Source organism: Neodiprion fabricii, chromosome 2 (genome assembly GCF_021155785.1).
Source record: "Neodiprion fabricii isolate iyNeoFabr1 chromosome 2, iyNeoFabr1.1, whole genome shotgun sequence".
NCBI lineage: Eukaryota > Metazoa > Arthropoda > Insecta > Hymenoptera > Diprionidae > Neodiprion > Neodiprion fabricii.
In genome coordinates, this window is record NC_060240.1 from 25,776,691 (window position 1) to 25,801,079 (window position 24,389).

Below are 24,389 nucleotides of genomic sequence, written 5' to 3' on the forward strand. Positions count from 1 at the left end.
ACCACTTTAGTGCACGCGATACAATCCAATAATTTTGCCATATTGTCTTCACACGTCATCTGAACACAGAAATCTTAGAGTTTGAAATCAAGAGTATCTTTACTCGGCTGCTCAAGCTTGGAAGCAAATTCTTCAATATTCAGAATGACGACCAAGAAATGAATGAATAAATAAATAAATAAAATAAAAACAGCCGGACCAGCAAATTTTAAAGTGTTAGAACCAACAAGACTTTCACTGCGATAGTGAAATTTTTGCAATACAGTCAAGTGGGCTTCCAATGTAACAGACCTGTTAAATTTACCTACCGTCTGTATACTCAAACCAAAATTTGCTGCTCCAGCGCGTTATTTTATTTCGCATTTGTCACGAATAAACTTTATATCTCGATCGAACGTAGAAAATGTATTCCTCTCAAACCACTCAATCGCGTTTTATCGAGTCAACATTTCTCAGTATTCGGGCACGTCATTCTTGTTCTTTGTAGACAAATGATTTCCTCTCCCTTCCAGCGCTTTGAATGAGACGTACATGAGAGATAAAATGACTGGCTCGAAGCCACGTAAAGTCCGTCGAAACATCGTGACCTGCCATTGTTGTGCGGCTAGTCACGAAGCACCGTCGACCACATTACATTCTTACCGATATTGAATTAGCTACCGTATTAATCGAAAATGGCACCGATGATCGCCTACATAATGCTGCCCGCGATGCAGCTCGTGTGTAATGTAGTAATTCCGGATATCGATTCGAGAGTCGCGCTGGGTGTGTTGAAAAATGGAAACGTATCCATCGTCGACTGTTCTCCGATCGTGCAGCATGACGCCGATCCGAATCCAAATCCAAACGAGTCTGTATTACCGCCGTACATCGAAATGCCGACGACGACTCTCCCGGATGGCTACGAAAGCTTCCCCGAAGTCGGAGCAGCTTTCAAGTATCACAGCGATGAAGCTGTGACGTGGCAAGCGGCCACAAAGAAGTGCATCGAGGAGGGTGGAAGCTTGGCTGCGATTGATTCCTGGCACAAGTTCGATATCCTGAAGCTACTCGTAACGCCCCCAAGTCACATCCACGTGGGATTCACTCGCATGTACGAAAGCAAGGATTGGGTCGACGTCAGGACAGGTAAGCTCGGACTTTCAACGGCCTTTGCCTTTTTTTTTTCAAACACGGACAGTCCGATAATACGCGATATTTTCGACCCTTCGTGACTCAGGATCACCCTCGCCAACCGTACCATGGGCGATAGACGAACCTTGGGGCGATTACTACTGCGTCAGAATGCATCCGACGACGCTCGGATTGTTGAGCGACACTTGTTCGGCTCGACGGCATTACGTTTGCGAGATTGAAATTCCTCGGGGTAACAACTGAAGAGGTCGTCGGGGTTGTGAACGAGACAAACGCCGATCACGTTATACCAAGACTCCGAGTGTGACGCCACGGTATTTTTTAACTATGAGCATTCAATAAAAATCCGCATTCGAATCGCGAAAGCTTTCAAGTCAGTTAACCGATTCCCGATCACCCGAGTAGCGACGCTGTTCAAAAACCATTTCAAATTTCTTTTTTCACCGAATTTCATCACGACGGTGTATTTCAGGATCGGCTTAATCAGCATGACATCTGTCTGAGACATTCATGATATACGACGGTTTGGTTACGGTCAAAGTAACGTCAAATCCACCATCAAATCCTTCATATTATCTTCTACACATATTTTACTGACTTTTAGAAACGTTTTATTGTTGTAGTTGAAATGATTCAAGTAATCTTACAGAGGTTTTGTCCGAATATCGATCTTCGGAGTAACGGAAATGGTGATTTTTCAAGCCATTTCGTATATAACGAGTTTTGGTCGACACTATCACGTGACGTAAATTTCAATATTTGAACCAATTAGACAGGCCCGCGAAATATAACTTCAAATTTCTGCGTAAGACAACAATGCTTTTTTTTAGGTATTTAGGTATGTTGAATTAAAATGTAGGGGAGGTTTTTTTTTTACAGCGCGTCGAGATTTCTTTTTAAGCAAGATATGCATATTTCCAGATTTCCGAACAACTTTTATGAAAAATCAAAGTATAATGAATTTATAACCGAATGTTTGGTTATCAAATGAACAGCATTAGTTTTAAAAAAAGACTTGAGGTGAAAGGCCACTGTGACGGCTGAAAAAATAACAGATTTTAAAGAATTTTTTTCACGGGAATAACTTATTAACAAAGGGATCTGATCCTTGGTATTTTATTCAGTCTATATTAAATTTGTTTTATACAAATTTTTATCAAAAAATATGCAAAATCAACCAAAATATAGGCTTCGATTTAACAAACTAATAAAAAAATGTCCCCACCATCGTGGTATTGATATCTGGACGAAGAATTATCTCAAAATATAAAACAAAATTTTATCAACATCTGCGCAAATGTAGCAATCGTTGTTGGTGGCTGTTTTCAGATTTTTTTTTTACATTCGATCACGGCTTGAAAAAAAAGGGTCATGACAAAAAAAATGTTAATCTCTCGCTACTTTATAAATAATAATTAAAAAATAAAAAGAAAAACGGCACCGTACGACGATAGATACATTTGCGTAGATGTTGATAAAATTTTGTTATTTATTCTCAGATAACCTTTCACCGAGATATCGATGCCACGATGGAGGGGAAATTTTTCGTTAGTCAAAGTCCATATATTTGCTAATTATAAATATTCTTCAATGATAATTTGTATAAAACGAGTTTGATATACAATCAATAAAATACCAGCAATCCAGTTCCCTTATTAATTGATTATTCCTGTGAAAATTCTTCAAAATCGGTCATTTCTTCGGCTGTCACGGAACTACCGTCTGTTTTTACCAAAAAAAAATCCACAGAAACAACTTAAGACAATCGATACACGTATCTCTGAAAATTCGTAAAATTACCGTAAACAATTAGTGAAGGTAGATGAATATTTAAATATCAAAAATATCAACGCTACCTTCACGCATAATCAACACAGAATTGGAAGTTGAGTCGAGTAGTGCTAAGAAAACAGAAAGAAAATATTTTTGTCCTAAAATTTACGTGATAAATAGATATATGAAGGTTTTTTTCATAGAATATCTACCAAAATTATGACTCGTATTCGTCAGGGAAAAACCATTGCAGGCCTGTGTTATTAACGAACAGTTGCATTGTTGTCACAGCTGTGATAAATACAATCTCTGATTTTACCCCGGTGTGAACGTTTTTGAGAAACTTAGGCAGCTCCTATTTAGTTTTCACCGAAGACGTCAAATTCGCGCAACATTCTTCCGTAAGTCGAGAATTATCTGCTATTCCGACCGACTTCAAACTTCACCCTCCCCTACTTCAATACGCTTCAAATGTGCGGGACATAATTATCGTTCATAATTAAGAGGATGAGATTAAATTTCTTTAGCAAACTCGTTTTGGGTTCGTCCAATCCCGTCTTACTACTTTCTCCCACGCTCCTGAGGCCAGATATCAGGCCGCAAGGCTACATAAATAGCGTTGAAAGCTGATAAAATTGCATCAGTGAGTCTGGAAAGCTACAGTTGGAAGCAAAGATGGCTCCGCTGATCTCTTATACGCTGCCTGCGATACAGCTCGTGTGGATTCTTGTCGTCCCGGGAGCTTTAGCCGCGAGTATCGCCAATTTCGATTCAAATCTTGCGGTGCAGTCGGAAAATCCGAACTTGTCCAGCGCGGAAAACTTGGCTGTCTCGGGGCTAAACGTAACTCCGACTTCAAATCCAGCTGTGATTGAATCGTCGCCGAAGGTCGAAACCGAGACTCTTCCGGACGGTTATACGAGCTTTCCTCAAATCGGAGCAGCTTTCAAGTATCATCGTGACGAAAAGGTGACGTGGCGAAATGCTGCGCAGAAATGCGTCGAGGAGGGCGGAAACTTGGTGGTGACTGATTCCTGGCGCAAGTTCGACGTCGTTCGGTCACTCTTATCACCCGGCGATAAGATCCACGTAGGAATTCGCGAGGACGTATCCGGGAATTGGGTGGACGTCAGGACAGGTGAGTTAACGACGAAACTTTCAATGGCCTCTGATAATTTTCAAACACAGAGTCGGATAATGTGTAACGTCTTCGATCATTGGTTATTTAGGATCACCCGTCCCGACTGTACCTTGGCAATCGGTTCAACCTGCCGGTCAAGGCTACTACTGTGCCGCAATGTTCAAAAATGTTCGAGGACTGGACAATCATTGGTGCGAAGGAATCGAATATTTCGTATGCGAGATTGGGATTTGAGTAAAAATTGCTGAGCGCGTAGACTCGCGAATATAACCATCAATTAGCTGATAACGGAATCTTAGATGCGTGCTACTGCGATATATTTTGTCATTTCACTGGTCGAATAAAAGTTGGTGTTACAGTCGGAAAGGATTTTAACAACAAGTCGATCGATTTACTTTCCGTCATTTCAATCAGAAATTCCGTCATCTCGGAAATCTTCCGAGACTACGGTTTCCAGTTACAGAATTTTCAAAAAATTTTCCGACGGGATAACAAACGTGCGCATTTCGATTATATGTTGCACGTTGTTCCGAAAAGTACTTGCAAATGTCGAAACGCCTGGTGAAATTTGACTCCTCTGAAAGATACTATGGCAAATTATAAAACAAATCCTAAATGTCTGGGATATTCGTCGAACACCCCATATTACAAACACATTTTACCAACGATTCGGTATTTCTATAGAAATCTGACTTGAAAAATTTGCGAACTCTGTTCTGTTCTGTTCTGAGAAATTCCTGTGACAATCTACCGAATTCAGAATCTCACTTCAAAATTCTTTAAACCCTAAAAAAAAATGATCCGACAGTCGAACAAATTTAGATACTGAAGTCTGACGTAATAACGATTCGCGTGTGATTGAAAAGCTTGAAACTTTCTAAATTTGTCGAAAACCTTTCCAAAATCTCATAGAATTCTCATAAATTCCACGTGGAATTTTATTCGTCCGTATTCGCTCAAGGGCAAATACAAATCTATCCCGTTCTGTTTTCTTTCTCTATTCGTTTTTCATCGGCAATTCCGCCAATTGCAGGTGAACGATCAGCCGCAGCGGAATTCAGATCAGAGAATAATCATGTAAATAGTTTTAAGACATCAAGATTCCTCAAATTTCAGAACTCCTGTAATCAGTGCTTACCGCTTATGCAAAACTCATCGATTGGACATTTCTATCGAATATTAGCTGTCGAATTCTCAACATTTCCAGCTATCGTGGGTAAACAAATCTGGCCCAGCTTGCGTTTTGTTCGGAAAAAGTTTGACCAAGTGTTTCTCAATCTGTTGCTCAAACTCTGTGGAAACCGGATTTAATCTCGAAAAAAATCACATTCTTCTTATACACAAAACAGACATTTCGTCATTTTTCCGACGAAAGAAATTAGCAAAAATTTCGAGGTATTAATACTCATCGGAAAAAACGACTTGACGTGTCTTTTTGTCGACGGCAAAGCCTGGAGAGTTCTAAGTTCGTCAATCATATCTGAGTAGGTACGCCTGTTAAATCTTTACATGCGACGATTTTGAATTAATAATGCTGTAACAATGCTGAATCACCGTTACACGTTACGAGCTTCGCCTATTCAAAGTGACGGTATCCTTGACCAAGCAATAAAAAGTCATTCGTCCCCAATTCTCCCATCCCTGGATCTCCGTAACTTTCGATGGCGTAAGGTAAACGGTGAGGGATTTGTATATGAAAGCTGCGAGAAAAATCGCGAATACCGCAACTAATTCTGGAAGTTTTGCGGGCTGCACTTACCGGGTGTAATTATTCCGGCTGATATCCTGCAGGCTCACTTTCACTCTCTCAGTCCCTTTGAGAGTTTGTCCCGAGCTAGGAGCGCGGTTTATTTGGAGTCAAGAGGCAGGCGACGAGACGCGGATTCTTTCCCTTTCATCTTGGAAATTGGCAGCTAAATATTAACCCCGTAATTTTGGTCGCCCGGACATCGGACTCGCCTATTACACTGAGAGAAATTTCTATTTTCATGCTTTAACACAATCGAAAAATATAGTTCTAGGTACGAAATGAAAATTAGTTTTCCAGCTGTTACCGGGAAGTCTGGTATCCGTTACTATTCTTTCCCACTATTGTCACTGTTACTATATTTTTTCTTGTAACTGTTGCGAAAATTTATTGCTTGTGCAACGATAAATTGACGTTGAAGCCTTGTTCGATTAAAAAAGTAGAGTAAACCTCAGAAACTGATTTTGCGTTGCAATAACCAAAAAAGGATCGACTGTAGCGCAAAATGGTTAGGCGTACCTCGTTTTTCGCAATTCCAACGATATTCAAAGAGATTTTTCAACGATACATGTTTTACTAAATTTTCCTAGTCACCGTAACAAACGAAATTTTCCTCATTGTAGATGCCTTATTCGCGCGTTCAGATTTCTTGTATACCTGCAGTTAATGAGGCACTCCGCAAGCGTGATACACTCACGGAGTGCGGTGCGAGCTGCGTTTGTTCGATTAATCATGTGCAAACAATACGTCAAGCTCTGTTTGCCAGCCTGGGTAGCTTTACACGATTCTTGGCAGGACGTCAAGCTCGCTTTGGCTCGCAGAACTCTCGACTCCAGCATGCTTGCCGGCATGGAGCTTTGATCGATATCGATTCGTTTCATCGAGTTCCAATCGTCTCACGCAAAATTAGCGTTGACCATTCGGCGAAACGTTGGGTAGATGTGAAAGTTCACAGAGATTGGTGTTATTCAGTCTCTGATAGTGACTTTAATGGATTTCGAGTCACGCAACTAACTGTATATTCATAAATATTAGGGTGTTTAAGAGGAAAATAATTTGCAATCTTCCACCGTGGCACTGTTCAAGAAGTTTGTTTAAGTTTGAAGAGAGGTTGTGACAAAACATGAGCGTTACAAGTCGCGTGGAAAATCACGACTCGTTGATTTTTTAGTTTTATGCATCATTTCAAATTTATCAAGAATGGTGGATAAATTTTTGTTTTTATTGCTTACATCGATCATAATATCAATTCACGTCACTAAGAAATCATTCTCAGTGCACTAAAGAATAACTTGGTCTCAAAAGATGATCACGTTACGAATGGATCCGGGTTTCTTAAAGTTCTCAAAGTCGACTAATTCCGACCCTTTTCTATCGCAAATAGAGAATCTCGTCACTGCGGATCGAAGGATGTCAGGATCGCCGTTTCTGACGCTCGTTTCCTGCCAAAATATCCGATTCCAGCCCGGAAATCACCGGCAAACGACCCGGACGCCAGGGACGAAACAATCGGAGACAAATTTCTTATCCCTCTGCAGGATTGCTCAACGTGCTTTGTGAACGAAGCCTGAAGATCCCGCTCAGCTCGAGACCAACTTCATTCATCTCGATTCATCTCACGTAAATCGTTGCGCTTCTCACACCTTTGCGGAAAATTGTACATTTCCTTAGGTGTTATGAGAGCCGGGTTGAGTTCCGTATCCGGTTTTCGATTTAAACTGGATAGTTCGGTTTGTTTGTCGTTATGTTTTATACCGTGTACTCAGATTCAATTTGAAAAAAAATGTTTTTCTCTTCTCTACACGCTCGATATTTCTCTGGATCAAAACATTTGAAAGGCGGTAGTTTTGGAAAATTCAAACGAGCAGTTTCTTACAGTCTAAATGAATATACTTTTCAAAGGATTTTTGCTGATTTTAAAACCGTCTTCGGAATACCCGAAAAGCTTGTCAAATTTTCTTAGTATTTTGGTATTGCTGTTCAGTTCAGTCTACATCCTCGACAGCAGTTTCAAAACGTTAAGCTTCACTTTTCCGGAGGCAAATATTCATGGTCAAGTATTATTTCATAGCTTGGTAGTTTTCAATTCTCAATTTTTCAATTCTATGGTTTTCAATACTTATTTCAGCTTCTATGTTTCCTCAATTGGTGTTTAGTTCTCAGTACCGAAATCCTAGATTTTAGTTTTCACAACTTTGATACTTTCACAACTTTGATGTTATCAGTTCGCGTAGCTTGCGGCAATGATGATTTTTTTGATTTTGAATACGAATTGTCAACACCAGCATCCAGTTTTCATTCCGAGTTATCGCTTCCAATTTTAAGCTGCACATTTCTCTTATTTACTCCTCAAATCACATTTTGATACCAATACGTTTTTGCTCTTAATAAATTTAGTTCGCCATATTTCATTGTCTGAGTCAGTCCTTTGTAGTTTTCTCCCGCATTTTCTACCACAACCACATTCCAAATAAGTGACAAGCTTCGGTTGTATCAGTTCCTTCTTATAACGCCATCGGATTAATTCTGCAAGGCTTTTTAGAATTTTTATTCATCCTTAGCTTTTCGATAATTTTCATTTGTAACAAGTTTTTCTTTTTTCAGAACTGTCCGTTGGCACTTTCCCAATTTCCCTTGTCACCTGGTAATTTCGACTACTCAATTACACAACTCAATCGTCACTTTTGATTCGTTACATCAGTTACACAGACTTTCGCAATCCTACAATTCTCGAACTTCTCTTTCCACCAGATAATCACGCGACGCTAAATCATCCCACCGAAAAGCTTTGACTCGGAAATTTTCTCACGAAAAGCTTTACGATACGTACACCGTGCATGTAAATTTCGTGTCAAATATCCTGCTCTCCTTGCCAGGACTCTGACAATGGCACTCGTTGACCTCGCAATTTCATTTTGCTTCGTTTGCATCCGGCGCATCCTGCAGGATGTTGAAGCTTTGACATTCTGAAAGGAACCGAGAGACACGGCATCTGCGTCCCGAGACAGGGGTGGGTGGGTTTCACCGCCACTACGAACCACGACAGTAAAATCTAGGTTTATGATTTAGGTAGACGCGTTGCTAAATATTCAAGAGACTAGCCGGTGCCGCTTTGTTTCGCAATACAATAAACCGACAGTGCCTTCATTATTAAGACCCCGTTTTGAATTATTAAGGCGGGACGATATACGCGCTATCCTTTGTGTTATATTCGCCCCGCGTTATACTTACTTGGTAAATTGTCGCGTTTCCAGTTGTTTTCTCACTGATCTTCTGCTCTCGTGGATAATAAGTCCCGCATAATTCATCTCATACGGTATCGAACAGCTAGGCGAGACTCGGAATGAAGCAGTTTCGTCTGTCTGTTTTTTTTTTTTTTCTTATTAATTACCGAACCCTGGGTAACTGACAACTTCTGAAAATCCCTAACTTATGCTGTTCAAATGCATCATGTTTCAGAGAAATTTTGAGAAATCTATCAATCATCGATCTGCAGTATTCGGATGGATTTCAACGTAACACTTTGCCATGTAATATTCCATTATTATTATCTAACACGATATTGAGCGAGAATGAGTGACGTGGAACAAAGTAAGACTGTCCGTGGATACACTGAGAAAAATTTTTAGTCCCGGTTACCGCTCAGTCCTTAACTATTTTCATTCTTTACTACAATCGAAAAATATAGTTTTAGGTAGAAAATGAAAATTAGTTTTCTAGCTGTTACCGGAAAGTCTGGTATCCGTTACTATTCCTTCTCATTACGATCGCTGTCGCTACATTTTCTTGCAACTGTTGCGAAAATTTAATGCCTGTGCAACAATAAATTGACGTAAAAGCCTTGTTTAACCAAAAAAGTAGAGTAAACCTCACAAATTGATTTCGCGTTACAATTACCAAAAAAGGATCAACAATAGCGGAAAATGGTTACGCGTACCTCGTTTTTCGTAATTCCAACAATATTCAAACAGGTTTTTTAACGATCCCTGTTTTACTGAATTTTTCTAGTTACTGTAACAAATGAAATTTTTCTCAGTGTACCATTACCAAAGAAACATACACGTGGACGAGTATGAAGTTAGGAAAAAACGTTACTTCGCACCTTTAGGAATGTATGAAATTTAGAAAACTACGACAAGCAAAACAACCTCTTATTTTGAAAAGCCAATACTTTGAAAGTAATTCTAAAATTGCGCATTCATGATTTGTTCACCTGACGATTCGTCGCGTTAACGTTAGTAACTTCGGCCTCGTACGCGTGGTGAGTTTAAGGACGGTAAACATCCGCCAGTTCTCGCTGAATTTTTAACAGTCGTCTGAATATTCCATACGAAGCTCCGTCTACAGCCCCTTCCAGGAAAGTTCATCTTCTCGGTCCCGTTCATAGATGATTCACAAATTTCGCTCGCGAATGCCGACGATTATCTATCTTTCGGAGAGTGTGTATAACCTACAACCTATGCGACTTTCTCCTGCGCACTGAGAAAAGTTTCATTTGTCACAGTAACTAGGAAAAATTCAGTAAAGCAGGTATCGTTAACAAAAACTGTTTGAATATTGTTGGGATTACGAAAAACGAGGTACGCGAAACCATTTTGCGCTATCGTCGATACTTTTTTGGTAATTGCAACGCAAAATCAGTTTCTGAGGTTTACTCTACTTTTTTAGTTAAACAAGGCTTTAACGTCAATTTATTGTTGCACAAGCATTAAATTTTCGCAACAGTTGCAAGAAGATATAGTAACAGTGATGGTAATGAGAAAGAACAGTAACGGATACTAGACTTTCCGGTAACAGCTAGAAAACTAATTTTCATTTTTTACCTGGAACAAAATATTTCGATTGTGGTAAAAAATGAAAATCGTTAAGGACTGAGCCGTAACGGGAACTAAAAATTTCTCTTGGCGCGAGCATTTTTGCTGCCTTTCATCCCCCTTTCTTCCTCTTTTTATTTTTCTTTTCCTTCCTTCAGTCTTTCGCTTTTATTCCCTCAGCTTCGCCACCCGGAAAAGCTCACCGAGTGGATTGAGTTAGCCAAGTTAAACAACCGAACGCACTGCCGAAGCATAGGGTTATAGGAAATCGAGGGTCTGCAATAATTAAAGGACAAATAGCTTTTATCGATTCGTTGTTTTTCGTTTTTTCTATTCTGATATTCCATTCCCGAGAACGTAGTGACAGCATCGAAAAAAAAACAAACGCCTAATTTTCAACTCGGTAAACATGTTTTATCACTTACAGGTTATCTTTTGTTTTCTTTGAGAAACTATTTCATCGTTTCGGATAAACTTCGGCGCAGTAATCAGTTTACTGATCTGAAAACATTTTTTGGCCACAAAATAGTGGCTAAAGAAAATTTTCAAAAACGCGCCTAGTTTTGCATCAATGTTTAAAGAAGTTGATGCATAATTGGTTTCTATCAGTTTACGGCTTCTTTAATTTTTCAGAATCTCAACCCATTTATGGGAATAAGTCAAGATATTTACAAATAAATAATGCTAGTTGTATTAATAATAAAAAGTTTCACTGTCGGACTAAAAGATTAAATAACCCTGTGAAAGAGTCGATCTATTCTGTAACAAAAAGTCTAGAATCTTCGTTACTTACTTCCGATTCAACATTTGGCGAATCTCCAACTGTTGCAAAGTAAAATTATTATAAAAAAAAATAAATAAAAATCGTCAGTTCACCTACGAGAGACGTACGAGTTTGAAATTAGCAGAATAAAACGCAACGCTTTTCAGGATTTGCGAAAGACTATAAACAGCGTTTTTTCAACTTTCAATTCGTCACGTAAACAACGTTTTACGCGTCAAACGTTGTCGGCGTACTTCTCAAGTCTGGCTGGTTATCGACTCACCTTATACGTCGAAAGTTTGCTTTCAATATCGATTCTAGAACGACGGATGTGTTCGAAGTACGGTTTTTATGGTCAATTGGCAAATGGCACGCAATTGCTGAGACTGCAGATATCTTGGCACAAGATTCTTGTGTAACTTGAATTGAAAAAAAACTATTTCATTCAACTTGCAATGGAAAAAGCTGGTGCAGGACTGTACAAAATCCCAGAGTATAAATCGACAGTCTAGCTTTCGGATAAACACCGAGGGTCAATATTGGAAGGTTTTAAATCGAAAATTTTCACGGTATAAATCGACAGAAGTATTCAAAATGAACGTAGTCAACTATTCTGATTGATAAGGAGCAATGCAGAGAATAATTGAAAATCATAGAAAAAATTGATAACAACTTGGAGAGATCTCGAGACATGACAAAAAATAACTAATTATAAAATTATAAACTAAAATAATTATAAACTAATTTATAACGATATGTAGAAATCAACAATTCAATTCGGAAAAATTTAACATCCTAACAACAAAGAATTATTTTTGCGCGAGTTGTTTTGGGGTAAAATTAAGGGGTAGTTTTCCACGATTTCAGCCAAACAAGAGCTAAAATGCCCTTAGATAAATCACGGTGTTGAAAATAGCTATACATGGATGAACAAAAACAAGACGAAGTAGTGAAAAAAAAAAAAAAAAATGAAACCTATAAAAAGAGAAAAGAAAAACCCACGGCGGAAAATATCCGGACAAAAAATAATTGGTAATAAAATTCCACCACCCTCCACTCGGTTCGCATAAAATACATATTTATAGCGGATAGTGATTGTGCGATCGCGAGCTTTTGGGGGAAACTGTTTACAGCCCGTGTCGGGTCGCGATTTATTTATGTAGTTATCAGAACAGCTCGGTGTAGGCTTTTGTCATCATTCGCGGTAATAAAAGCCGGTTATATTCTGATTCGGTCGTTACACGTTTTCAAACGCGTAAAACACTCGCGATTTTACCCCGCATGCATTGCAGATTATGATTACCCAGTCATTATTTTGCGGACATGAAATAACGTGGCTTTATTCAATAGAGTGTCAATTATGGTTCGTACGTTGAGATATCGGAGTCGCTAATTGGGAAATTGCGGAAAAAGATTAATTGTTACCAAAGAGTTCGTTAATTTTGAAAATTACTAAAAAAATGGTAATAATTAGCAAAAGTATACCTACCATATTTTGCGATTGCGAAATTTACCTTATATCACATCGGTTTTGAATTTGAAATACTTATCGTTTATTGTGTAAAGAGGAATAAACAATCGTATGGGATGTCAACGAACCATGAAGAATACATCATTTATCCGTAGACGCAAATGTTCAAATCAATCCAATTGTATATCTAATTCTAATTTTAATGAAATCATGCGAATGTAAAGCGTTGTAAACTTCAGGCTTTGTGATGCCGAATAGACACACTGAGAAACATTTCTTTTCTTACAGTAACTAGAAAAATTCAGTAAAACATGTATCGTTAAAAAAACCTGTTTGAATATTGTTGGAATTACGAAAAACGAGGTACGCGTAACCATTTTCCGCTATTGTTGATCCTTTTTTGGTAATTGTAACGGGAAATCAGTTTGTTCGGTTAACTCTACTTTTTTAGTTAAACAAGGCTTTAACGTCAATTTATTGTTGCACAAGCATTAAATTATCGCAACAGTTACAAGAAAATCTAGCAACAGTGATCGTAATGAGAAAGAATAGTAACGGATACTAGAGTTTCCGGTAACAGCTAGAAAACTAATTTTCATTTTCTACCTGGAACTATATTTTTCGATTGTGGTAAAAAATAAAAATAGTCAAGGACTGAGCGGTAACCGGAACTAAAAATTTCCCTCAGTGCATTCCGAAATTTTTCTGAAATACCTGTTTTTTTCTTACTTACTGTTAGAGGCCAGGAAACGCGAATATTCTTCGAAAGTTTAGAGAGTCGTTCACAACGAAAAGCAATACCTACCTTTCTTGCATCACATCAGGCAATGGGAAGTAAAAAAATTCCGATTAAAAACAGGGATCAAAAAAATGGTTTACCTGCTTGAGCCAACCTCGCCAAAGGTCTCTGTCCCACGGATGATGGAAGCCAAGGTAGAGATGCCGCGTCTCGGGATGGTGAGGAGACTCTCGAGGACGAGGTCCTTGTCGGGGTGCTGTGATCCTCGGGTATCCCGTCACTCGAAGGACGAGCCTGCCCAGCCGCGATGGAGCACAGCAGACGGCGCTTCCGTTTCCTCCGAGTTCCATCCATTCCGGCGACGAGTCTGGCGACGCTGAAACGTTCGAGTGTAATATAAAATGTAACAGCGTTTTGCAAACTTTTCGAATAAAGGAAATCTCTCTTTAATCGCCATTCGTTTACACATCGATCGTTACACCTTTAAAAACTCTTATTATTTTGATTAATTGCAAACTCGTTTCCCCTCCAAAGTTAGAAGCTATATAAACTGAAATTTTCTCAAGATCGAATCATTTTTTTTTTAATGCATTCATTTCATGCGTTTCTTTCTCACGTTTCCTCAATTTTAAGGAGTTTGGATTTCAATTTCTAATCGTTTCTCGAAACAACATCGGAAGAGTGTTCAAAAGATAGATGTGACGAAACAAACAGAGGGTAAAAAATTCTACAATCTAGACTTTTATTAGGTTCCAAAACTCATCTAAGGAAAAAAAATTTCAATTTTATGTACTATAACAGCTTTGAAAAGGCTGCCACTTAATTACGGTTTGAATATTTATAAGTTTGCCAGTATACTTTCCGGTTTACTGAATATGCATGTCAGGTTAGGGAGAGCAGAGATTAAGTTGAGTATACTGGTTAAAAGGAAAGTCTTAATTTATGCAAAATATGACATTTTTGGTAAATATATTTTTAGTTGGTCTTTATATTTGTTCGAAAAAAATTAAAAACAGAGTAAGAAAATTCGGTGTGAAGAGATTAGGACAAAAAAAAAAGGAATCAGAAGCTGTAGCGTTTCCTCGGAATGAAAAAAACAGCGATTGAAGCGTTACGTCTTTATGGTTTCAATGCTGACGTTAAAAACAGGACTGTAAGATTAATCGAGCACTTGAGTCCGCTCTCTCGCTTCGCCTATATCCTGTATCTATATACCTTATAAAACAAAGACATATGGGGCATTCCACCCTGAATCGATCAGGGTCTAACCACGAACCTCTTGGATTTGGTCGGCGATTTTTTATATTGTTGTTTCGACCACGAAAAGTACTCAGCCTTATTTCACGTTTCTTCGAGTAATATTCCTTTACCTACGATTTTTGAAGATTGTTCCCAATCAAGTTGAAAAATAATTAAATAGCTTCGGAAAATACTGAAGGACTTTTCAAAAATCTTAGGTCATGTATAAAAATGTTCAAGTACCAGTTCCCAATAGGCGGATTGTGCGTTCTAATTTTCTCACAATTTTCTTTCTCTAAAACTCTGAACAAAGAGTGGAATCAAAAGCCGGTCCATTCTGAGTCTATGCTTAAGAATTTTTACATATGGCGCAAGATTTTAGAATTTTTTAAAATATCTTTAAGTTGCGTTCAAAGACACGGAAGTTTTTCAAAATCATAAGCAAAACGAATTTAATCGAAAAAAAGTCTGAAAAATATATTTAAGTACTTTGTGGTTACAAAAAAAAAAAAATCCAGAATCTCGAACCAAATTCATGAGGTTGAGGGTCAGACTCTGGTCAATTTGGCGTGGAATGTCCCATATATAAGGATCCACCGAGTTTCGGCAAAATGCTTTTGGGGACAAGGCGCTCTGCGGCGAGATGAAAACTTTATAAACGTCGAAAGTTTTTCACCCCGTGTTCGGTGGGGAAAAAGGCGGGAATACCTACGCAGAGAAACGGGAAGCGGGCTTAGGAGAAACTTTTTGTGGGCATTGGCTTATTGGACCCCGTCCGATTCACCCCGCAAACTTCATGAGGGATGCTAGTTACACATCCTCGGTATATTTACCAACGTGTTCACCAATCTTCAACGCGGAATTCAGTTCAAAACTCAGTTTAAACTTCGGTTTAAACAGTTATCGCTGATTCGATTGACTCTGTATGTTCCGCAAGAATGGCGGAAGAAAAGTTTATCGGAAAACGAACGTAACTTAATACGTCAATTTTTAAGTTTATTTTTTCACTGTGTGAGATTTGATATAAATTTCTACCAAGTCAAATCAGGCAACGTGATTTTGACCTTCGGTTGATAAGATTGTTGGTAAGACAGTGCAGTTCTGACCTTCGGTCGGTACAGCAGGGATCGATAGCGGTGACATCACCGCTGAAAAGGGTTTAAGTCCGGGCAGGATGTCGGTAAGGGTCAGTAGTCAAATTGTTTTATACGATTTTTATCCTTGGCTGATGAAATGTAATTGAAAATTCCCAGAAATTGTCGATTTTGCAATTTTGCATCTACAGACGAGCGTAAAGATACGCAATCAATTTGAAATGCCTAATTGATTTTGAATACACACGTGATTGCATTACCAATATTGAATCAAATTTCAACAACATAATAGTTGTTGAATTGTTAAATTATCAAATAAAATTTCAGAAAAGTCCAATAAACCTCTAAATGAAATTTTAAAGACTGTTTCAGCACAATCACGTCATGATATTATCAAATCAATTTCATTTCATATCGTCAGGTCCAACGATTACCGAATAATTTTAAATGTACTCGTATTTTGAACTGAAGGTCAAATTTCAAAGTGATCCTGATTGCGCCACGTCTTCGAATTTGAATCCATCAGGATTACCGAGTATAAGTTATACGTTTCGAAAAGATCAGTTGAAGCAAAATCAGGTAAGCTTGATCGTTGTGAGTTGTAAAGATATTGCAATTTTCACACAAGAAACACAATTGATAACAATTCCAGTTAAAAATCCAGCTACCAATTGTTCAAAACAATTATTTCTACCATTCCTTTGATGATGAATATAAATAGTAAACTTGACGTATCAAACGTGATTGAAATCCATTTCAAAATCTAACAAAGAGGTAATGAGATGAGGAAAATTCAACATTCGAAGACAAGATTTTCATTAATTGTTTACCAGCTTTAAAACCCTCACTCGCCAAAGTTCGCTCGGGGTCCGATGCCTAATGTAGCTGGTTTTTTGTGCTCGTGCGTTCGCTACGCTCGCTTACTCGTTGTCAGTGTTTTACCAGATGATACAAGATTTACCAAGTACCTCACACCCTTGATGCTTGAGGATTGTTCAATGGATAATAAATGTTAGTCAGCTCGTCCGTGAAGTCGAGTTTTATCCAGTAGCGGACCTCGAGTGCAGTAACTACGAAGCGCTAGTCCTGGAGGTCAAAATCCACAAGCTAAAGGACTTGGACGAGCAAAACTACGGAGCTCTAGTCCTGGAAGTCGAGTTTCACCAGGTAGCGGACCCGGAGCGCAGGATCCAGGAGGTAGAGAACCCGGTACTCGAAATCTGCGGAGCGCGATTCTCATACGTCCATTCTATTGCGCGGTTGTTTCCAGACTGAGGAATTCGGCTAGCTGATCACTGTAGATCGACGACGTCAAGAGGAAAAAAAATTTGGGTGACGTCACTTTCCGAACATCCGAACATCCAAAATTTCGTTTCGAACCTTAATACTATGTACGATATGACGATTTCAGTCTTACCGTGTAAATCTGCTCGTTGTGGGTGAAAAAAATAGATCGACATACGACACAATAAACAGGATACGAAGGTGTCATCGATCAAAAGATTACAACGATTTTATTACACGCCCACTTCCCGTGCAACAAGACCTCGTCATTTTCCACCACGCACGTGTATCCGGGCCATTGATATTCCAAAATAGTCTCTTAGCTGCGGCCTGGAGGGTTTCGTTGAGGCTCCGTCGCAAATCCGCGGAACTTTCGTACCTTATACCCGCCCACACCAAAACTCTTATAGCCCGGCACCTCGAACCCCTGCAGTGGCTCTGACTACGCGAACTGTATTATCTTTTTACGCGGAAAGTTTTGCGAAAATATTTGAATACGGCCCCGCGCTGCTCTCGAGTGTCTCAATTTAATCCCGAATTTATTCCCTTCAACCGAGAAAGAATACCAATTTATATCCCACCGCTATATCACCCCGGAAACCCGAGAACGCGCATTCCGTCTCCGTACTCAACCCCTTTCCTCGGAGCCTTTTTTTACCTCTTCTTTTGTTTTGTTTTTTTTTTGGTTTTAGTCGTTGTCAATTAATTTATGATTTTAAATTTAATTTATGATCGCTTGATTTTTCTAATTTTTTTTCTGTTTTTTTTAAATATCGAATCAAACGTTTTTGCAATTGTTTTCCATCCTTTAACTCGCAGAAACGGCAATATGTGAGGCATGGTTTAAATTTCGAATTTGAAAAAATCGGAGAGTGCCAATTTTCGAATGTTCCGGTGGCGAAACCTAAAGTAAAGAAATCATACTTTGACGAAATATAAAAGTTTCAAGTGGTCCGAAGCCCGATGGTCAAAGTTACGAAAAGGCGATACTCCGACAAGTCAAAGTTCCGAAAGTGCGAATGTGAGAAGATTTGAAAATCTGATACATTGCAACTTTGAGCGAAAGAAGATTTTCAATTCTGTGAATTTCTGGTTTGGTGAAATTTCACCACTTTAATGTTTCTTTGTTTTGGATTTTCGATATTTTTACGTTCGCAATCCTGGTCATTCTGATTTTTGGATCTTCTGATTTTTCACACCCACTCGTTGAGTAAACTACGCTTTGTGATTATATTTTAATTTTCGGAATCTTACTCCACCGAAACTTTGCTTTTCGGAACTTTCCTCTATCGTAACTTGTATATTTTTGTAATCACGTATCTCGGAAGTTTGAGTGAACTTTGTTGTTTCGCAAAAGTTTGATTTCTTTACTTCAAGTTTCACCACCAAATAATTCGGAATTAAGCGCTTTCGGAAATTCAACCTCCCCCCCCCCCCCTCCCCGATATGTCGACATTATTTACGATCTATTATTACGCACATATACGAATAATGGTTGGATATGCTTATATTAAATATCCAGCCTTAATTTATACATCTAATATGTATTATACCGTGTATACATTACTCGAGGGAGTTTGATGGAGCTTGGGATCAAATATCGCGGACAAAAGCCACCTTGTTTTGTCAGACGACCGTTTGCTCCTTTTGTCCCTTTGTTATTCACGGAGATTTACAATTTCAATCTCGCCACGCAATTTCAATCTCGTCGCTCTCTTTCCTCAGGCATCAGTCCAGAAACCCTTCGATAACTACTTATATACAATGACAATAAAAATTGCATACGCTTTGATTCGAGCGAAATTTATCCGCGAGATTCACACAGCCCCGACAATTTTTTCATCATTGGATCAAAGCAACAAAGAATTGAGAACAAGAAAATCTGTTGTTTCATTCCATACAATTTTACAAACCTTTTGTATACCGATAAAGTTGAAAGAATTTAGTTTTCAAATACGTGTTCAAGACACTTTACAATTTTTCGAATTTTGTCCTGTAGAACAATAAAACTATCGAATAACAAAGAGTTGTATTAATTTTTATAATTAATTTAATTATTGAGTATTGTTTGGTTCGGTAACTTCAAATTCAATTGGTCAATGTTTCTCCCCATAATTTACTTCGCCAAGTCGAACATTTCAGGATCGTATTTCGTCAATTATATTCTTCGTCAATTATTTCAAACACGGAATCACTTGACAATGATTTTTGCAACTGCTGTGTATATATTGTAGACGGGATTTTTTTTCCTAGAAAGTTTACATTCATTTTCTAGGAATATTTTATCATCCAACCCGTCACGGATCGAAGATTCAATTTGTACTCGATATTTGAAAGATGAATAAAAATTGCACAACCCACACACTGAGACTGAAAAATAAAATAGAACAAAACGGTAAAAAGAATTTCGCGAATGAAACAAAGTGTCTTGAGTTTATCATACAGGAGTAAGAATAAAAAATTTTCATATAGCGCTTCACTCGACGAAGTTTCTTTTATTTTACGATTGCGCGACGATACTTCCCATCGATCCATATGTGAAAAGAAAGGAAAAAAAATAACACTGAAATAAACTTTCTCTTTCTCTTCCAAAGTACAAGCATCGTAAAAATAAATGTTACGAAACCGGATATTTGATAGGTATGTTTGTAGCCGGATGATTCTGCGTCTTCGAGATTAGCGTTCCATTCGATCCGCATGATACGTTTAATTTTCTCGAATCAAATAAATTGAAGACGAGAAGTAAATGAAAAAAGATTCGAAACAATTCAAAAAAACTGAATACCAATCACTTTTCGAGGTGATTAACAGTGATAATATTCAGCGATCCGAAAAATTCTTGCGTAGAACTAAATCTTTATGAAAAACAAAAACAAAAAAAAAAAATCAAATACACGTGACATTTAATATTTTGATTAAGGGTCCATTTACTCGTTGAAATCACAAACTCGTTTTTGATTATTACAATTGCTCGAAAATCGCTTGAAATTGTTCGAAATCGTTTGTCATTTCAATGAGAGAAATTTTTAGTTCCGTTCGTTGTGTATAGATAGGTCGGAAAAAAAATGGCAAGAAATTTTAAACCACTTGACACCTAATTCATGACGTACGGTCAAGCGTAAGCCAGGAGAGCTAGGAAAAGATCCCGGATAATCCCGAGACACGGACAAATGACACGGATTACTTCCGCTCGACTGACAAGTCGCACCAGGACCTCGACCATCCTTCTCAACTACCAACTGTCCCCGCATACTGGCTACAAAAATCACAAGCACGGATTACGGATTTTTTTTAAGCCAATGTTCAACGTGCTAAATTACCAGGCTCAAGAAAGCAGGGACGACGATGACGATAATTAAAAGAAAGAAATAAAGGTTTAAAAGAATCGGGGAAAGAGAATAAATAATTAACTTCTCATGCAAGAAACGTATTCAAGCATCGGATCGAAAATTTTGCATTTACGGATGAGATTGGAAATCCATTAATTTGGACATCAAATCAGTGATGTTAATTCATTGATGTTACTGTCAAGTGATTTCCAAGTTTTTTCTTAGACAGAATCACAGGAAACAACAACAAATCATTGGGAATCAGTGGAAATTACTTTGGGGAACATCGGAATCACAGGATAGAGAAGAGAAGTTAATGGCTTAAAACCATTTGGCTTTTACTCGACGAGTCCATGATTCTGTGTTATTACAAAGAATTTTTCAGTCAAGTGCTTTGATTTACAATTTTATGTCGCCCTGTCTATGAATTTTTAAGTTCCTTGAGCGAGTGGCGTCGCAAATAAATTGTTTACGAAAAAATCAAGTCAAGAATGAAGTCGAGGTATCGTCCATTAGAAAAATTGTCGATTCCACGATGTTTGCAGAGTTTTTCTGGTGCGATTGAATCGATCTAACTTGTACCATCAAATATGTCAATTCAATTTATCTAATCGAACTTCATCTTGTTCCGAAAGCTCTAGGAAAAATCGTCTTTAACTCAGGCCGCGAGTCGTGCATCTGATAATAAGGAAGAAAGCTTACCTGGATACAAGAAGAGTCGAGATCCGATGACGGCCAGGGGTCGCCTCTTCCACTGGGGAAAAACTAATCCCTTGAGAACGAGGACGTTGCCACATTGGCTGTAGCCGCTGAGTTCTGGGAGCGGAGCCGCAGGACCTGAAATTAATTTGATTTAAAATAACCGAGGAAAGCTTGGATTAGATTTAATAAAAAAAAGGGGGATAAATGAGGAGCGAGAAGCGGCTCATAAAACTGGCCGAAATAACAGCGACAATTTTTCACTCTTAAACCTATTATTACACGTTTGTTTTCATTTTTATCTCTATAGCTCTTCGTTCATCATCACCAACGTTATTTAATTTCTCAACGTTTATTATAATTTGAAAACCTACGCCGGGGTGAAAAAGTTAAAAGGATTTATACACCGATTATATAGAGCCTTGACAAATAATTTATTCTGTTTCAAAGATTCGTATTCGCTGTTTTCGAAAGCTTTGCATTTTTCCAAAACCTATTTTTTTTTTTTAATTACTCAAATCGTTACGTTTTCTTTTTTTTTTTTTGAAAATTTCTCCATTACCTGGAAGACTGTCTAATTATTTCGTTTGATTTTAGTTCATTTTTCGTTTCGAGAAATCCTTCTTTTTTTTTTCATCGTTTCGGAAAGAGTTGGGTCAGCCTAAAATTTACAAGACAGGCAGAGAATTTTTTTTGCGCTATAGTTTTCAGTTTACAGGTTTGGACAAAAAAAAATTTCTGCAAATATAATGAAAAAGTATCGACAATTCGATATTTCAACAGGCCTGTAACTTGCCAAATTACATCTTGCGAGATTATTTTTGGATAAATCCTCGGTCATTCTGTAAATTGCGAATTGGTACCCGAGATTTTTAACATTAATACAGTCAACGCGACTATAAGCGATTCAAACGAAGCGTATTACGATAGATTTCTCGGTCGAATAATGATATTTATATTCCGTGCTGATATTGGTACCGCAATCGACGCCGTCAATATCAATTATTCGCGTATATTACATAAACAAGTAAATGTTAAAATACCCGAACTACACTGAAGCAGGATCTAGTTATCAGCTGTACGCGAAATTGCAACGTTAATGCGAATTTTGCATATAATACGATCATTCAGGCGTGTATCATACGTCAGTTTACATATAATAAACATACGTGTATGTATGTGGTAAAATGAGTAAACAGAGTACTGTATCTACACGTGTATATACATATATGCTTAATTTCGAGGGACATTTCATTTCTGATAATATTTTTTTCCGCAGGATGGATAAATACGCATAGTCTGGGAATAGCGAGGTGAAGCGATTCATCGGCGATTTCGCAGGCCTAAAAACACCGTAGAAAAATACATTTTTTACTCTACGCAGAGAGGCTCAAAGCGGTAATTTTAGAGCGGATGTGAAATTGAAAAAGAAAAAAACGGAAAATGATATTGGAAAAAATTCACACACGCAATGAACACGAATAAAATAGGGCAAAATAGACCGATGGGTATAAATAAATGACGAAAAAAAAAGACCTTTTCAGATCCGGCAGAATTTTGTTCGACGAATGACGCGGGAAAAATTACCGTGAATAAAAAAAAAAAGAATTTTGCGAGAGCGAATAAAAGGTATAAATAAATGTATAAAAATCCCGGGGAGAGCGAAATGCAATTTTTTTTTTTTTCCTTCCTCTTATTCGATTTATCCCGTAATATGTAACAGTGAGAAATGACCGAGAATAAGCAGAGCCGACACCTCGTTCAGAGAAATAAATAGAAGTAATAGCAGTAGGTGAACGGGCCGAGGTTGTGGACCAAGGTTTGAGCTCGTTTATAAACGGGGATTATACCTGGTTGTGGTACGAGCTCAGTGGCGTATCGGTCAGTCGCTATTCTCGCGAAAAATTTTGATGAAAATTCATCGAAGATGAATAAAGTCTGTCTTGTCTTACGTTGTAAAGTTCAAAGTACACGTCGAAGGTGTATTAGAACGTTTTAGAACAGGAAAATGTATTTGTTTTTGGCTAACAACGGTCTGAAAATTGATATTTTTTTTTCAACTGAGAATCCTACACTTCTGTCTCATTTAAATAACGCGTAAAAAATTTAAGTTATATCAGTTTCTTCGCGGAATTTTAAAAAATAATCGTATTTTTATGGATACCATTTAATTGGAAAAAAGTTTCAGGTTTTGAAAGCTTGAATGCAATGTAATTTTCTTTGCAATCGTAAATATTCGCTGGTGCTCGTTAATTTTAGTACACACGGAATAGATACAAAAATTTTTGGCATGTTTTGTATAATGGAAAAACCATTATTGTTAGAATAAACGGAAGAGAGGATAGAGTTATACTTCATTTCAATATGCTTGTTAAGCAAATACTGCCGATAATCGTTCTTATGTAAAAACATTGTTCATTGGTTTACAGTCCGTAAATTAGTTCAAAGTTAATTCAAAGTTATTTGTAAATGTTTGATTGATAGAAAATAAGTTCAAGTTTAATAAACAACCGCGCTTTTTTCACGGAATTGTTGTGGAAAGGGAGGAGCAGGTATTCGGTAAAAGATGTTGTAGAAATTGAAACGTTTTATGAATAATAAATAACGTTATTAACGAATTTCATATCGCTGGTATCATCAAGTGCACTGGAAAAGTTTATTTGAATTCATTATTCAGTTTAAGTCGTTCCATCTTTGTTGTAACAGTTCATCAGAGAGATTCTGACAACTTTAGTTTATCTAAAAGGAAAAGTCTTCCAGAGAACTAAAGACCAGGATTTAATCAGCTGGAGATTTGAGAAATTCACAAAAAATAAAAAGGAAACATCTTAAACAAATCACCAATTTATCTTACGATAAATTAATAAGACTTCTCGTAACGAGCCAAATAAATAAATAATCGTAATAAGATAAAGTGGAAGACAAAAATTCGAGAGACAAACTTCCATCACAAGTTTAAATATCGTTGTGACAAAGTTTATTTGGTTACTGATCAATTTCAATATCTTGGTTGTCATGAATGTTCAATGCATCTGGAAAGCTTATTTTACATTCGGATTCTACTTCACAAGCGAATTATAACGAAGGGTGGACGTGATTAAAGACTCAAAATATAAAAAAATTAAAAAATTATTGCGAAGTCCTCGCTCAAGCAGAAAAACG

The 24,389-nt window shown here is 37.7% G+C and overlaps 3 protein-coding genes across 3 annotated transcripts in view; 2 read left to right on the forward strand and 1 right to left on the reverse strand.

Annotated features, from left to right (window-relative positions):
• The window catches only part of LOC124176820 (PH domain leucine-rich repeat-containing protein phosphatase 2), a 133,350-nt gene that overhangs the window by 71,981 nt on the left and 36,980 nt on the right, over window positions 1-24,389 (reverse strand). Inside the window, exons 4-5 of the mRNA XM_046558551.1 lie at window positions 21,231-21,365; window positions 13,723-13,958 (exon numbers count right to left, since the gene is read on the reverse strand). Of these exons, the coding sequence (XP_046414507.1) occupies window positions 13,723-13,958; window positions 21,231-21,365 (371 nt within the window). The remainder of the gene's footprint in view (window positions 1-13,722; window positions 13,959-21,230; window positions 21,366-24,389) is intronic.
• Window positions 632-1,499, forward strand: LOC124176822. The gene is made up of 2 exons (XM_046558556.1): window positions 632-1,128; window positions 1,220-1,499. The coding sequence occupies exons 1-2, from the start codon at window positions 675-677 to the stop codon at window positions 1,375-1,377; spliced, it is 612 nt and encodes a 203-aa protein (XP_046414512.1). The 5' UTR covers window positions 632-674; the 3' UTR covers window positions 1,378-1,499.
• On the forward strand, window positions 3,419-4,414 carry LOC124176825 (macrophage mannose receptor 1-like). The gene is made up of 2 exons (XM_046558558.1): window positions 3,419-4,045; window positions 4,137-4,414. Exons 1-2 carry the CDS (start codon window positions 3,583-3,585, stop codon window positions 4,280-4,282), a joined length of 609 nt encoding a protein of 202 aa, XP_046414514.1. The 5' UTR covers window positions 3,419-3,582; the 3' UTR covers window positions 4,283-4,414.